The 13,580-nt window shown below is 31.7% G+C and overlaps 1 protein-coding gene across 1 annotated transcript in view; it reads right to left on the reverse strand.

Moving 5' to 3' along the window:
* The window catches only part of LOC145294025 (enteropeptidase-like), a 212,099-nt gene that overhangs the window by 112,832 nt on the left and 85,687 nt on the right, over positions 1–13,580 (reverse strand). Inside the window, exon 10 of the mRNA XM_080140992.1 lies at positions 12,559–12,669. Within this exon, the coding sequence (XP_079997118.1) occupies positions 12,559–12,669 (111 nt within the window). The remainder of the gene's footprint in view (positions 1–12,558; positions 12,670–13,580) is intronic.

Raw genomic sequence — 13,580 nt, forward strand, 5'->3', positions numbered from 1 at the left:
ATTTGATCAACACTGCTGGCGAGCCATGATTTAATATATTGTATTGCTTTTAAATCCCCGAAAGTGTTTCATGGTAAACAACTGAAATTAACAGATTATCATTAAGAATTTTAGAACGCGACTGCTAGGCATAACAAATGTGTTTTGAGATCTTAAAAAGTGTAAAAAGATTTAAGTTTCCAGAGTTATATTTTATATAGTTTATATTTTTAAATATATTTTAAATAATAAAAAAAGGTCTTTTGGAAGACTTTGAGCGTTCAATAGTTTTAAATATTTAAAAACGATTTTAAAGAGTTTTGAATATTTATTAGGTTGGTGCAAAAATAATGCCGTTTTTTGACATGAAGTGGAATGTAAAAAAAACGACCTTATTTTTGCACCAATAATAAAATATTTAAAATCTAATTAAACATTTAATTCCATTTTTAAATTGGTATAATTGTTATATTTTATTTTTATTTATTATTTAAATTTTATCCTTCCCATTATATGAACCATCAAAATAAATACAAAGCACATTTATATTATTTGGATTATTCGGACTACTGTTCTCAGCTTGAGTGCCCTTTTCACAAAGTTTCGGGTGATGTAATCTCAGACCTTCTTCAGGTGTATCTTGTCAAACTCAGGAATGTTTCTAATGGTTTGAGTACTTGGAAAAATCAATTGTAAAGGTGATATTCTCCTGAAGGTTGAAGGTTCAATTCTCAGTTTGGGCGACCGAAAAATACGATTTCGAATTACTTAGGACATTTATCCACTAATGGCTGACAAACGAGAGCATACTGCCCCTGTGAAGTAAATAAGGGGTTCCATTCAAAAGTCCGTTCGAATTCCCAAGTTCGATATAGACATTTCCGAGTTCGACAAGATGCACCTGAAGAAAGTTGGAGGCTAAATCGACCGAAACATTATGAAAATTAGATTCAAGATGAGAACAGTAGTCCGAAGAATCTAAATAATACGAATAACCAATCCTCATCTAAAAAAATTTACAAACGTCAAACACATTTATTTTATACGCTTACCTCTCTTTGAAAACTGCTGCCAATGGGTATCGGAATTCAACCTGCTCGTAGTCAATGTGTTTATACTTAACTGTTTTTATCTCTCTTTAATTTAAATCTATTTTAATTTTCATCATTTTTTCACTCATCTTATATTTTATGTTTATATAGTTTAACGTTATATCATTTCGGTGTGTTTCACGTGGACAAGGAAACTTGCTATTGTTTAAATGTTATCTAAAGGAATAAACGCGATAGTTTTTTTTCACCTAATCATAACTCTAATATAATTTAAACATTTTATGCTTATTGAATTCTGCGTAGTATATTTTCTTTCGTCAAATCAAATATTTAAGTGGATAACCGACCATCTTCGGTGAATTGTAGTTTTTTCTTATTCTCATTGTTAATCGGTAACGGCAAATGTAAATAAAGACGACAAAGAGCTATCTTGTAAAATAGAGATTGTATCAATGTCTATTCCAAGTCATATCACACTGACACATATTTTAATTAATACATCAATATTTCCACGAAGATTGGAAGACATTAGGAAACATTTATAAAGCTGACATCAGTACTAAAAGATATTTTTGGTCAGGTTTCTTTCCTCTTTTTTAATCTTTCTAATTATTTTCGTTTTTCTTTAATTTCTTTTTCATTTGTTTTTTGATGATAGAGTATCGACTGAAATATTTAATTTATGTTACATTTAATTGAAACAAAGACAACTGACTTAATAAATGTTTTATATATATATAATATATATATATATATATATATATATATAACTACTTAATTTACTAACATAAAATTAATATACGAAAGTATAGATTTATGCGCAAACTTTAAGTATTTACTTCAAAAGTGCTCAATACGTAGGTAGAGCTAGTTAGTAATTTATAAACATGTATGTATATATATTATATGTCAGGTCATGTCATATGCTACTGGTACCATGTAACCCAGTACTACCTGCCTCATGGTCGGGTCACCGGCGACTAAACTGGTTCCCCCACCAGACTTGTTTGGTGAGGAGGGCGGCTAGTCTCCCTGAAGGATTAAAAACAAGACCTTCCAAAGGGCGAATGAGCTCTTTTTCTGGGTCAACGGCCAACTAGCACCGTGTATATTTGTGTGCGTGTATATGTGTATTGGGGGAGAGAGGGCTCCCGTAAGCCGTGGTGAAGGCAATTTTCTAGGAGAAGCAAATCTCTGATTAAAAAAAACCATAAAGCGGAAGATCATTACCCGCATTAAGCTGGTATGCAGTTTTATTTGTTGCTGGCTATCTTGTTCTTGCTTGTTGCTGGATCTCAACATTTTGAACCGAGAGAGAGACTTAGCTAACGTACAAAGCTAAGACTCTGTAACATCATCTTTGTATAGATACTCCCTCAGGTATTTGGGCTCATGGATTTTAAATGTCTGAGGGAGTGGCACTCGTCTGACAAGACGTTGCAATCATCATATATATGTGCATATATGTATGCACACATATATATATTTATATATAAACTAAAAATAAAAAAAACACTAACCTAGTTTTAAAACAGATCCTTTGTCCGATAAAATGCATGCCAATTGGCTGATAGGAAGGGGCGTGGTGGATACTAGAAAGCTGATTGGCTAACAAAAATCTCAATAGAAGAGGAGCATATAAAAACGATAAACAACCACAGAATTCGCGCATAAGCCTGAGGAGTCCTAGAGTGGATGAAACGCCGAATATTCAGTGTAGCTTTATTGCCATATATATTTTATAAATTACTATATATATATATATATATATATATATATATATATATATATATATATATATATATATATATATATATGTATATACCCAAAACCTCTGCCCTTGATGGAGGAGAGACTAAAACTTGCTGCTATGGTTCCAAATGATCTGAAATAACAAAAAAGGGGAGACTTAATTCCAAATATTTCTCATGTCATATCTCCCCTGTTTTGGAAATAGGGTACGATTATGAATATCTCCAGTATCAAATAATCCTAATGTGAAAGTTACTTAATGTATGAAAACCAGAGAGGGGAGATATAACATATGAGAAATATTTGGAATCAAATCTCCTCTTGCTGTTATTTTTGATTATTTGAAACCATAACATCAAGTTTTAGTCTATCCTCCATAAAGGACAGAAATGTTGTATATATATATATATATATATATATATATATATATATATATATATATATATATATATATATATATATATATATATAAAATGTTAAATGTAACACGTCTCTTATTTGATATATATATGTATATATGTATGTGTGTATATATATGTATATATATGTATATATATATGTACATATATATACATATATGTATATATATGTACATATATGTATATATATATATGCATATATATATATATGTATATATATGCATATATTTAGTAGAGATGGTAATTAATAAAAACTTGAATAAAGTGCTCAATATATGTATATATATATATATATATATATATATATATATATGTATATATATATATATAAAATGAAAATTACAATTGAATTTACCAAAATGATCTAAGATGGTAAAATTAAAGTAAATTATAAATATTAAAGAATTAATATTTATAAAATTATCTCAGCCAGATATAAAAGCTCGATAAAACCAAATAGGAAATAAAGCTTATAATATGAGCAAACAATTAATAAAATATGTTAAAAAACACTTTGAAATGAGTTACAAACATATTTAATCTGGAAAGGAAACACTAGATAAATGGATAGTCCTTAATCCGCGGAGTTTCGAAGAAATACTTTCCTTCTCATCAGAGGGTAGGAATTAGCAAAAAATGCGGGATCGGATTTTGCATGCAGAAGTATTTGATGAAACTGCAAGTAAGTCAAAGATCTTACTTGAAAACAAAATAAGTTAAGCAGAGGGAATATGGTAAAGAAAAAGGTGATTACACATGAATGGATAGTCTGGTGGAAGATAAAAAATCCAGTGACGGTAAAATCCAAATGTAAAACTTCAAGAAAGATAAAAGAATTTCCATTTGTACTAGTAAAATCCAAGGAAATCCCGTAAGAAGATGGCCCATAGTAATCCAAAGGCAGAAATCCATGGAATAATTCACAAAAATGTGTACAAGGAAAAAAATAATATTAATAAAAGAAAAATAAGATGTGCTTTTCACTCTACTTCCGAGACATAACTAACTAACTCTCTCTCTCTCTCTCTCTCTCTCTCTCTCTCTCTCTCTCTCTCTCTATATATATATATATATATATATATATATATATATATATATATATATATATATATAAATTAATCATTAAGGAATGGGAATTAATTGATACTGTTTTTGGACCAGTAAAACTTAAAAAATTATAGGTTTTAGGTATTAATCTATTTATAACCGTTTTAATCCAAAAAACAAGGTTAATCCCCACTTTCATTGAAGTAATGGAGCTAACGATTAGTTTTACTATTAGAATACTTATTAATGGGACATGTATTACTATCGGATAAGTATTTTAGAATTATCAGATAAGTATTGTAGAACTTAATTCCTGAAGCATTATTTTGTATGGAAGCCATGCTTAACCTCAGCAAATTTTGGTTTGTTGGCAAACGTAAGTTAATTTATGGTATAATGGTTATGATATGCTTTTAAAACTTATATTTTGAATACATTAGCATAGTTCTAATTACAATCATTGAATTAATAAATAAATCAGATGTGCTTTTCACTCTACTTCCGAGACATAACTAACTAACTATATATATATATATATATATATATATATATATATATATATATATATATATATATATATATATATATAAATTAATAATTAAGGAATGGGAATTAATTGATACTGTTTTTGGACCAGTAAAACGCTCTGATCCCCAGCTGGCATCAATTGTGATGGATGGCTCTCGTCTGGGTGAGGCCCAGTGTTTTGACAAGCTTTTGGGTTTGACCTTTACTCCTGATCTGAAATGGAACACGTACATCAAGTCTGTTGCCAAGGTCGCTGGAAAGATGGTGGGATCCTTCTACCGCTCCAGAAGATATCTCACTACTGATGCAATTTTCTATCTATATAAAAGCCAAGTACGTCCAAGGATGGAATACTGTTGCCATATCTGGACAGGAGCTGCTAAAAACAGCCTATCCTGCCTTGAGAGAGTACAAAATAGACTTCGTGGCTTAGTGGGGGATGCCCTTTTCTCTACCCTGCAACCTCTCTCCCACAGAAGAGACGTTGCGAGCATATCCTTGTTTTATCGTTATTTCCATGGCAGGTGCTCGTCTGAGCTCCAATCTCTGGTCCCCCCTCTCCAATCTTTCAGGATAAACACCCGTCTAGCTGAATCCACTGTGAAAAATTTCCCCCACTCTATATCTGTGCCTAAATCAAAACGCGGATTCCATGAACAAAGCTTCTTTCTTAGAACTGCACGCCTGTGGAACTCTGTTCCGTCTGCCTGCTTCCCACCGGACTACAACTTGGATGTCTTCAAGTCCAATGTTAACAAATTCCTAATGAACCGCCCCCTTAAGTAAACACTTCATCAAATCTCCACACTAACGTATTGTACTTGCAATAACCCTTATCCCTAAATGGCTTCTGGGCCTTGATAAGTGGTGATCACTGTGTAAAAAAAAAAAAAATCATAAATGAATATCAGGAATTTACAAAACTAGACATACCGAACGGCCCTGGTTATTTCCCCTTTATCGTTAGGAATAATTATTAATATTCTGGTATCTTATAACTTCAATTAATTTTTTTAAATTCCGGATTTACAGAATTATCTCCCCTTCTTCTAATATATCCGATAATCATTAATATTAATAGGAAGAAAAAGAAGAAAAAAAAGGAAGAAGGAAAGAAGAAGAAGAAGAAGAAGAAGAAAAAAGAATATATATATATAAAAAAATATAAAATTATAAAAGATAAAAATAATAAATAGATCGAGATCTTTAATTATTAATAAAGAATGAAAATGAACTAAATATAAAGTAATGTTTAGACTTTATTTCCTTATTGAATAAGTTTTAAACTTAAACCTGTCCTAAATCACATAAATAAGCATGCAGATAGTTTTGTAAATAAACAGAGCAAATTCCCGATACGAAACTTACGTGGTTTCGTAACGATCTAACTTAGTTGATTAGTCCGATCTAAAAAATAATAAAATTAAAAATTAAAAATGGAAAAAGAAGAAATTAAGAAAGAAAGGAAAAATTAAAAAAAGAAATATTTTTAAAAATAAGTTTAATTAAATAAAGAAATATAGAAATCAAATTTAAGAAATCGATAAATCGTATTAATAAAACATACTTAATGGGCATAGGTAATTAGTGGTAACATCGTTTGATATTTAGTTTGAAATTCGTTTTTTTTTAAAATAAAGATACGAAAATAAGTAGATATATAAATCTTTAAAAATATATTTATTTATTTATTTTTAAAATTTTCTTTTATGTAAAGATACGAAAATAAGTAGATATATAAATCTTTTAAAAATATTTTACAAAGGATGCGACGGAGGTAAAGTGTTCCCGCTTGTTTTCTTTTCCTCATAAATGAAATGTTTCTTTTCCTTAATGTTTCATTGTTAAAGTGTTTTTATTTAATAAGTCTGAAGAAAGGCTGCTCTTGTGAAAATTTTCAAACGACATATTGTTTGAATTTGCCGAAATGGTCTTGAAACAATCGTAACTAACAATGAAATACACTTTTTGTTGTTGCTATCATCCCATTTCTTGAAGTCTTGGTTTTTGTTAAAACAGTATATATATATATATATATATATATATATATATATATATATATATATATATATATATATATATATATATATATATATATATATAGTACTTGTTTATTGTTATATAAACATGCTCACATCCCGCTGCTACAAATAGCCACTTGTTTCAATCAAACAACAGATATCATCAGGCAGCGACTTGACTATTCAAAAGTTCAATGAATAATCTATGAATAATCGAGTATATATATATATATATATATATATATATATATATATATATATATATATATATATATATAATATTTTTATCGAACATTTAAAAATCATTTTAGAGGAAGATTTCAAGTTTGGATTGGAACATTAACTAAATGGGGTGTACAAAATATACTATGACTATGTTACTCACCGTGTAGCAGAGAATATATATTCCAAAATTCATAATGGTCAGTTCATTAAACCGATAATTTAAGTTTGAAGATCTCGATTCAACAGCTTATAGCAACAGTTTGTTTTTCGCCTTGTATTCTTCAGTCTATGTGGCACTAACGTGTTTGCTATCTGGTGTGTGTTACTTAGGCAATGCAAAGGCTCTATAAACTGTATCATTAGCGGTCTCCTATAGAAAATAATATATATATGTATCTTTATACCTAAAAAGTTGAGTTTTTTCTCGTTCTGACATTGATATTAAGAGTCTATCTTTTCTATTTAAAATATTTAATTTTATTTAATATATACAGTCATGGATATGCGAACGACTTCACGAAGGTTAACTAATTTTCATATTCTTTTGAAAAACGAGCGTTCGTTAATTAATTATTAATTTTTTTTATTGTTTTTAAATGATTGGTGTCATTAAACTATTACACTTAATTCTTTTATGCATAGTTTTTACATCGCGTCTAATTGCGTAGAATTTAGGATAAAAACGTTCTGACACGTAGACTATGTGACCTCGTTGGTGTGTGTGCGAAATTTCTCTAAGAAACTCCTCTTTGAATATTTGGTTTACAGACATGAAACTTGATATATAGGGTATTTCGGCCTCTGGAACACTTTCGATTTGGTATGACCACAAAGGTGTGTGAATCTTTGGGATACTAACGAAATCAGAATATCAGACATGGAACTTGATATGTAGGGTATTTGGACCTCTGGAACACTTTCGATTTGGTATGATCACCAAGGTGTGTGAATCTTTTGGGATACTAACGAAATATCACAAAGTTAGAATCTGTGTAAACAGATTTGTACTGTTGTTAAATGCACAATATACAAAAGGGGCCCAATGATTACACTCGTGAAATACTACTACTACTACTACTAGTATGACTACTACTACTAATGATAATAATAACAATAATAAACACTAGTAGTTGTGCAACCTAAAATTCACTAAACTTTTAATGATGGAAAATTTCAACTAAATATAAACATAACAGCGTAAATCGGACTCGAACTCAAATTAAATGAACCACGTCCGGCAGATATATCTTGCCATAGCAGCAAGAACCTAGACGTCATCCTGCAACTTTTAGAATGAAGTTGAACAAAGAGAGTATCAAAGTAATCATGGAGTACTTCTTCGGAAGCAATCCTTATGATGAAAAAGCATATCAGGGGTACAGACTACATATGTTTCGAGAATAGAGAGGACGAGGAACGTTTGAATTAAAAGAACAGCGTGTGTGTGATCAGACAAGAACAATAGGGAAAATTGATTGTTATCAGAACTGACATTGGCGGCTATAAAAAGACAAATGAGTGCAGAAGTAATGGGGAGGTGTCACGGAAAACGAATGAGACGTGCAAATTAATGAGGAAAGGAAACAGAATGAAGTGGAAATGTAGTTGAAGCGACAGGGAATGGAGAAAAACAAAGGACGAGGTAATTGGTAATGATGGGGAAACTGATGATGAACCGTGGGAAGAAAATGAGGAAATGAGAGGGATTACTGAAATAAAGACTGAAAGAGATTATGACGGAACGAAATGGGAAGTAATTGAATCATGTTTAAGAAACTGAACAGAAAACTCTGAAAATTCAACTAGACAAAGTAGATGAAACAATGAAGTATGTGAAATGTAGGGCCATCACAGAGACAAATGATTTGATCGTAGTGAGAAGTGTTTGGGTCGCAGAAAAAGTCGGATTGAGAAGAAGTGAACGTCGTTAAAGAAATTAGAAAGGTGGGAACGAAACGAAAAATCAAATATAAAAGAATTAAGACAGGATCTGAACTTGCTTGAAAGATGGTTGAAAAGAACAATTAAGTACGAAGAAGACACAGAAAGTCAAACAACTGAATGAAAAGCATAGAGTGGAAGGAAAGGGAATAAATTAATCCCCAACTGTGCATCAAACAGAAAGTATAATCCTTAGTTTGTGGCACCGTATCAGATCTATTTAAAAAATTCATCTAGATTGAGCTAGTAGTTTTCGAGAACAATTTATATATATATGATGGACTCTCCCGTCGATTTTGACATATGAGCTTCCGACACAACAACTAAGTTACTTAGAAAACCTCACAGATGATTTGTTTATAGTGATGAATTCCTTGTGTAGAACATAGCACACTTTTTAGTAATACTGTTAACCTTTTGTCGGTGCAAATGACTGCCACAGGACAGAGTATACAGTAGACCGCAGGTTTTTACATAAAAATTTCTCCTAGATGCACGTTTTAACGAAGACTGGGGATGCATCTCTTACAGTGGATTAATGCACCCCAGATGCCAACTTGGAAATTTCTACGACTCGGTGCGGTACATACAGCGCATAGCCTTCCCAAGTAGTCACCCATCTTATATTGGCCAGGCTCAACGTTGCTTAACTTCTGTGATCTGGTGAGAATCGGTGTATCATAGAATTTGCAACTACTCTTACCCAGCTGAATTGAGCATTGCACGATAGTACACTCGTTTGAAATAGTAGAGTAAACTGAATAAACTGTTTTAACTTTCCCACGTATCGGCAGAATTTGCTGGTGGAAACGCAAAAATTAGTAATAATAATAACAATGAAAATAGTAGATGGAAACATCGTCAAAAGGTCACATCACATGTAAGCTTCCATTTTCCGAAAGAATGCTAGCAAAAAAGTGCAAAGGTAAAGAGATACGAAGAGAGAATTGAACTGTTTAAGAAGAAATAGGTTGTTTGGTTTAGACTAGAAGAAACTCAACAAAAACTTAATAAAAGGTCAAATTACTTAAATGAAATGCCAAATTCAGAAGAATACAGAAAGTTTTGGGGTGATATTTGGAATGTTAAAATGGAACAGAACGGAAGTGCTTTGTGGCTAAAAGATATGAAGAATTAAAGAGAAAGCAAGTTTAATTTAACCATAGATGTGATGAAAAAGAACAAGAAGAAAATTCAAAACAATGTAGGAAAATTCCAAATCGGAAAGCTCCCGGACCAGATGGTGTTATTCGATAAGAAATCTTATCAACTTGCATGAAAATTGGCAGAATTTTGACAGGAAATATAATTCCTGAATGGAGCACACATGGAGAAACAGTGCTCTGAAAGAAGGATCCATCAAAGGGCACTGCGGTCGATAACCATGAGCCCATCACCTGTCTTCTATTGATATAGAAACTATTAACAGATATTGACCAGATGAAGTTTATCAATATCTGGAACAACAAAAACTTGAACTGAGGAATAAAAAGGATGTAGGAGAAGTAGTAGAAGAGTCAAAGGTCAATTGATAGGACAACACTTCGGGATTGTAAGAGAAGACTCCCAAATCTATCCAGTCATAGATAGATTACCGCAAAGTATATGATCTGGTTCCATATAGCTCGATTAGAAAACGTATGGAAATATTTGGAATAGCGGAGAATGTGTGAGATTTCTTGGAAAGATTTATGAAACAATGGAATGTGTCATTAACATTAAACGAGAAATATCTTGGGGAAGTTCATGTGATGTCGCCATTTTGTTTGTTTTGAGTATGGTACCCTTGTTGTTCTTATTACAAAAGATCAATGTGTCTTAGGAGTAGGGATGTGTGAACAGCATATTCTTTTTATTGTTTTGACTCTTGAGTATGTATCCATTAATATCTTATATGCTTTTATATAAACTGAGGGGGTTCTCGGTTGATTGACTATGTCTTACTGTCTTGGATACATACTCGAGAGTAAAAAGAATGAAAAGAATATTCTGTTGTCACAGTCCTAGTTATGAGTGAGAGAAAGAAGAATTATTATTTATGGACGTCTAAAAATTGTATTCAAATGATGAATACCAGCTAAATATGTTTGTGAGGACTGTTCCCGTGTTCAGCAATGACATAGCTATGAAACTTGGCATAAAGAATGTGATGCCCTGAAATTGAAAATGAGAAAGTGTTGGGAGTGAAGGATTAAAGCTTTCGAATGGGAAAATGATAAAAGTTTGGAGGAGAAGGATACACCTATTTATGAATTGTGGAATAAAATAAAAAAAAGCTGAAATGAAAGAAATAATAGGAAAATAATACAATATAAGACTACGGTTGGTTCTTAGGTAAACATTGAACGAGAAAAACAAAATATCTACATTAAACACGTGGACAGTAGTTATATTTCGGTATGGGGCGGGTATTATTCTGTGGAAAGAAAACGAACTCAAAGATATGAACAGGAAGACAAGGAAAAAAAAGTTATGCCGATTAATTATATGTTGAAATGAAATAGGGAAAAGACTGAGAGATTCAGAATGGTGCATAAAAGAAGAGAATAGTTTGAAACTTTACGTCTCAAACTTTAAGGAAAAGCTTATAAAAAGTGTCAAAATTTGTAAAATTGCAAGTGAACAAACTAGTAAGAAGCAAAGAATTTAAAACAAGAAATGAACAGAAAGGGAAATAAAAGTGGGTTGAGAAGAAAATGTATGGTCCATTCAGTAAGGATCTATCAGTGGATAAAGAAAAACCCGGCGATGGTTGTTAAAATGTGACTTCAGGTTTGGGACAGAAACCTTAATATGTGCCATACAGGAGCAACCGCTCAGGACAAATTATTGATAAAACAGGTGAAAATCCCCTGCGTCGACTATGTGGGCCGAAAGGTGAAAATGTACAGCACTTCCTCAGTAATTGTGAGAAGTTAGCTCAACAGTGGTACAATAAACGGCATAACAATATTATGAGAAAGGTTCATTGGAATATATGCAAGAAAAGAGGTTTCAACTGCAGTGAAAAATGGTACGAGCATGTTCTAGAAGGGATGACGGAGAGTAATAATGTGAAATTATTGTGAGATCTGAATAATATCCAATATGATAATTTGATTGACGCAAGGAGACCAGATTAATCTTGCTAGAAAAAGGAACCAAAGGTGATAATCATTGATACAGCAGTGCCAGCTGATGTGAATATGAAGGAAAAAGAAAAAGAGAAAATCGAAAAATACCAAAACCTGAAAATGGAGATAAAAAGATTGTGGAAGTTGAAGGAAGTAGAAGTTGTAATTATTGTGATGGGAGCCCTGTGGAGGGTAACAAAAGGATTTGACAAGTGGATTGAGAAAAAATTGGGATCCATTGCAATGTTGAAGTGATTCAGAAGGCTGCTTTGTTGGGAACTGCCAGAATCTTGCGGAAAGTACAGGAGATCTGAGAACAGAAGATGTTGATAACATATATACTATTAGCACAAAATCGGAAATAACAGCAGCCAGACACAAAATGTGACAGCAGAAATAATAATAATAATAATAATAATAATAATAATAATAATAATAATAATAATAATAATAATAATAATAATAATAATAATAATAATACCTGAGTTGTTACGAGATTCTCTAATTCTCTGAAACATGGCGATTCCTTCAATTCGTGTTCCAAAGTATCCACAGTTATGGGAATATTCAAAGTCGCAGGCCAAAGAAGAAGCTTTAAAAAAGAAATAATTTATATTATTCGACGAATATATCAACACATGCATCAAATTGTTTTATTAAACAAAATGTTTTAGTTTCGATAAGCATCATTTACTTAGTCATCAAAAACGATGTATAGTTGTTATTGCAAAATTTGTAATGGTTATTGTCATTTTAAGCAGTGAATAGTGATATATTGTTGCTATCATTCTCAGTGATGTAAGTATGGTTATTATTTCAAGTGATTCGACGTGATGTATAACTTATTGTAAGTGATGTAGGACTTAACCCACATCTGGCTTCATTTTCGTACATTTTGATTCGTTTACTTCAAAATCATATATATATATTGTAACTAAACAAAAAATACAGGGTGGAACGATAAATTTGTCGCCCTAAAAACAACACTACAACTTTATTTTAAAACATTTATTGAAAAAACTTATTCAGGTAACTTAATTATGTCATAGAGCTTACATCTGGCTTCATTTTCGTACATTTTGATTCGTTTACTTCAAAATCATATATATATATTGTAACTAAACAAAAAATACAGGGTGGAACGATAAATTTGTCGCCCTAAAAACAACACTACAACTTTATTTTAAAACATTTATTGAAAAAACTTATTCAGGTAACTTAATTATGTCATAGAGCTTACATCTATTCAATGTAGCCACCTTCAGCCTCAATCACCGCCTTAATACGGGATCAGAACTGGGAGTATGCCTTTTCCACAATCGTTGGCATGAGCTCGGCGAATACTCGGCAGATGGCGGCGATAAGATTGGCTTTGGTGTAATGGGAGGTCATATTGGTGATGTTATCGACGTATAAGCAAACGAAGTAGTCAAACGGGTTCAGGTTAGAGGAAGATGGCGGCCAGTGAGAGAAGGACTCCGTCGTAGCACTCCTTCTGAAGCC

The sequence above is a fragment of the Euprymna scolopes genome, chromosome 15 (genome assembly GCF_053919585.1).
Source record: "Euprymna scolopes isolate OS-2025 chromosome 15, ASM5391958v1, whole genome shotgun sequence".
NCBI lineage: Eukaryota > Metazoa > Mollusca > Cephalopoda > Sepiida > Sepiolidae > Euprymna > Euprymna scolopes.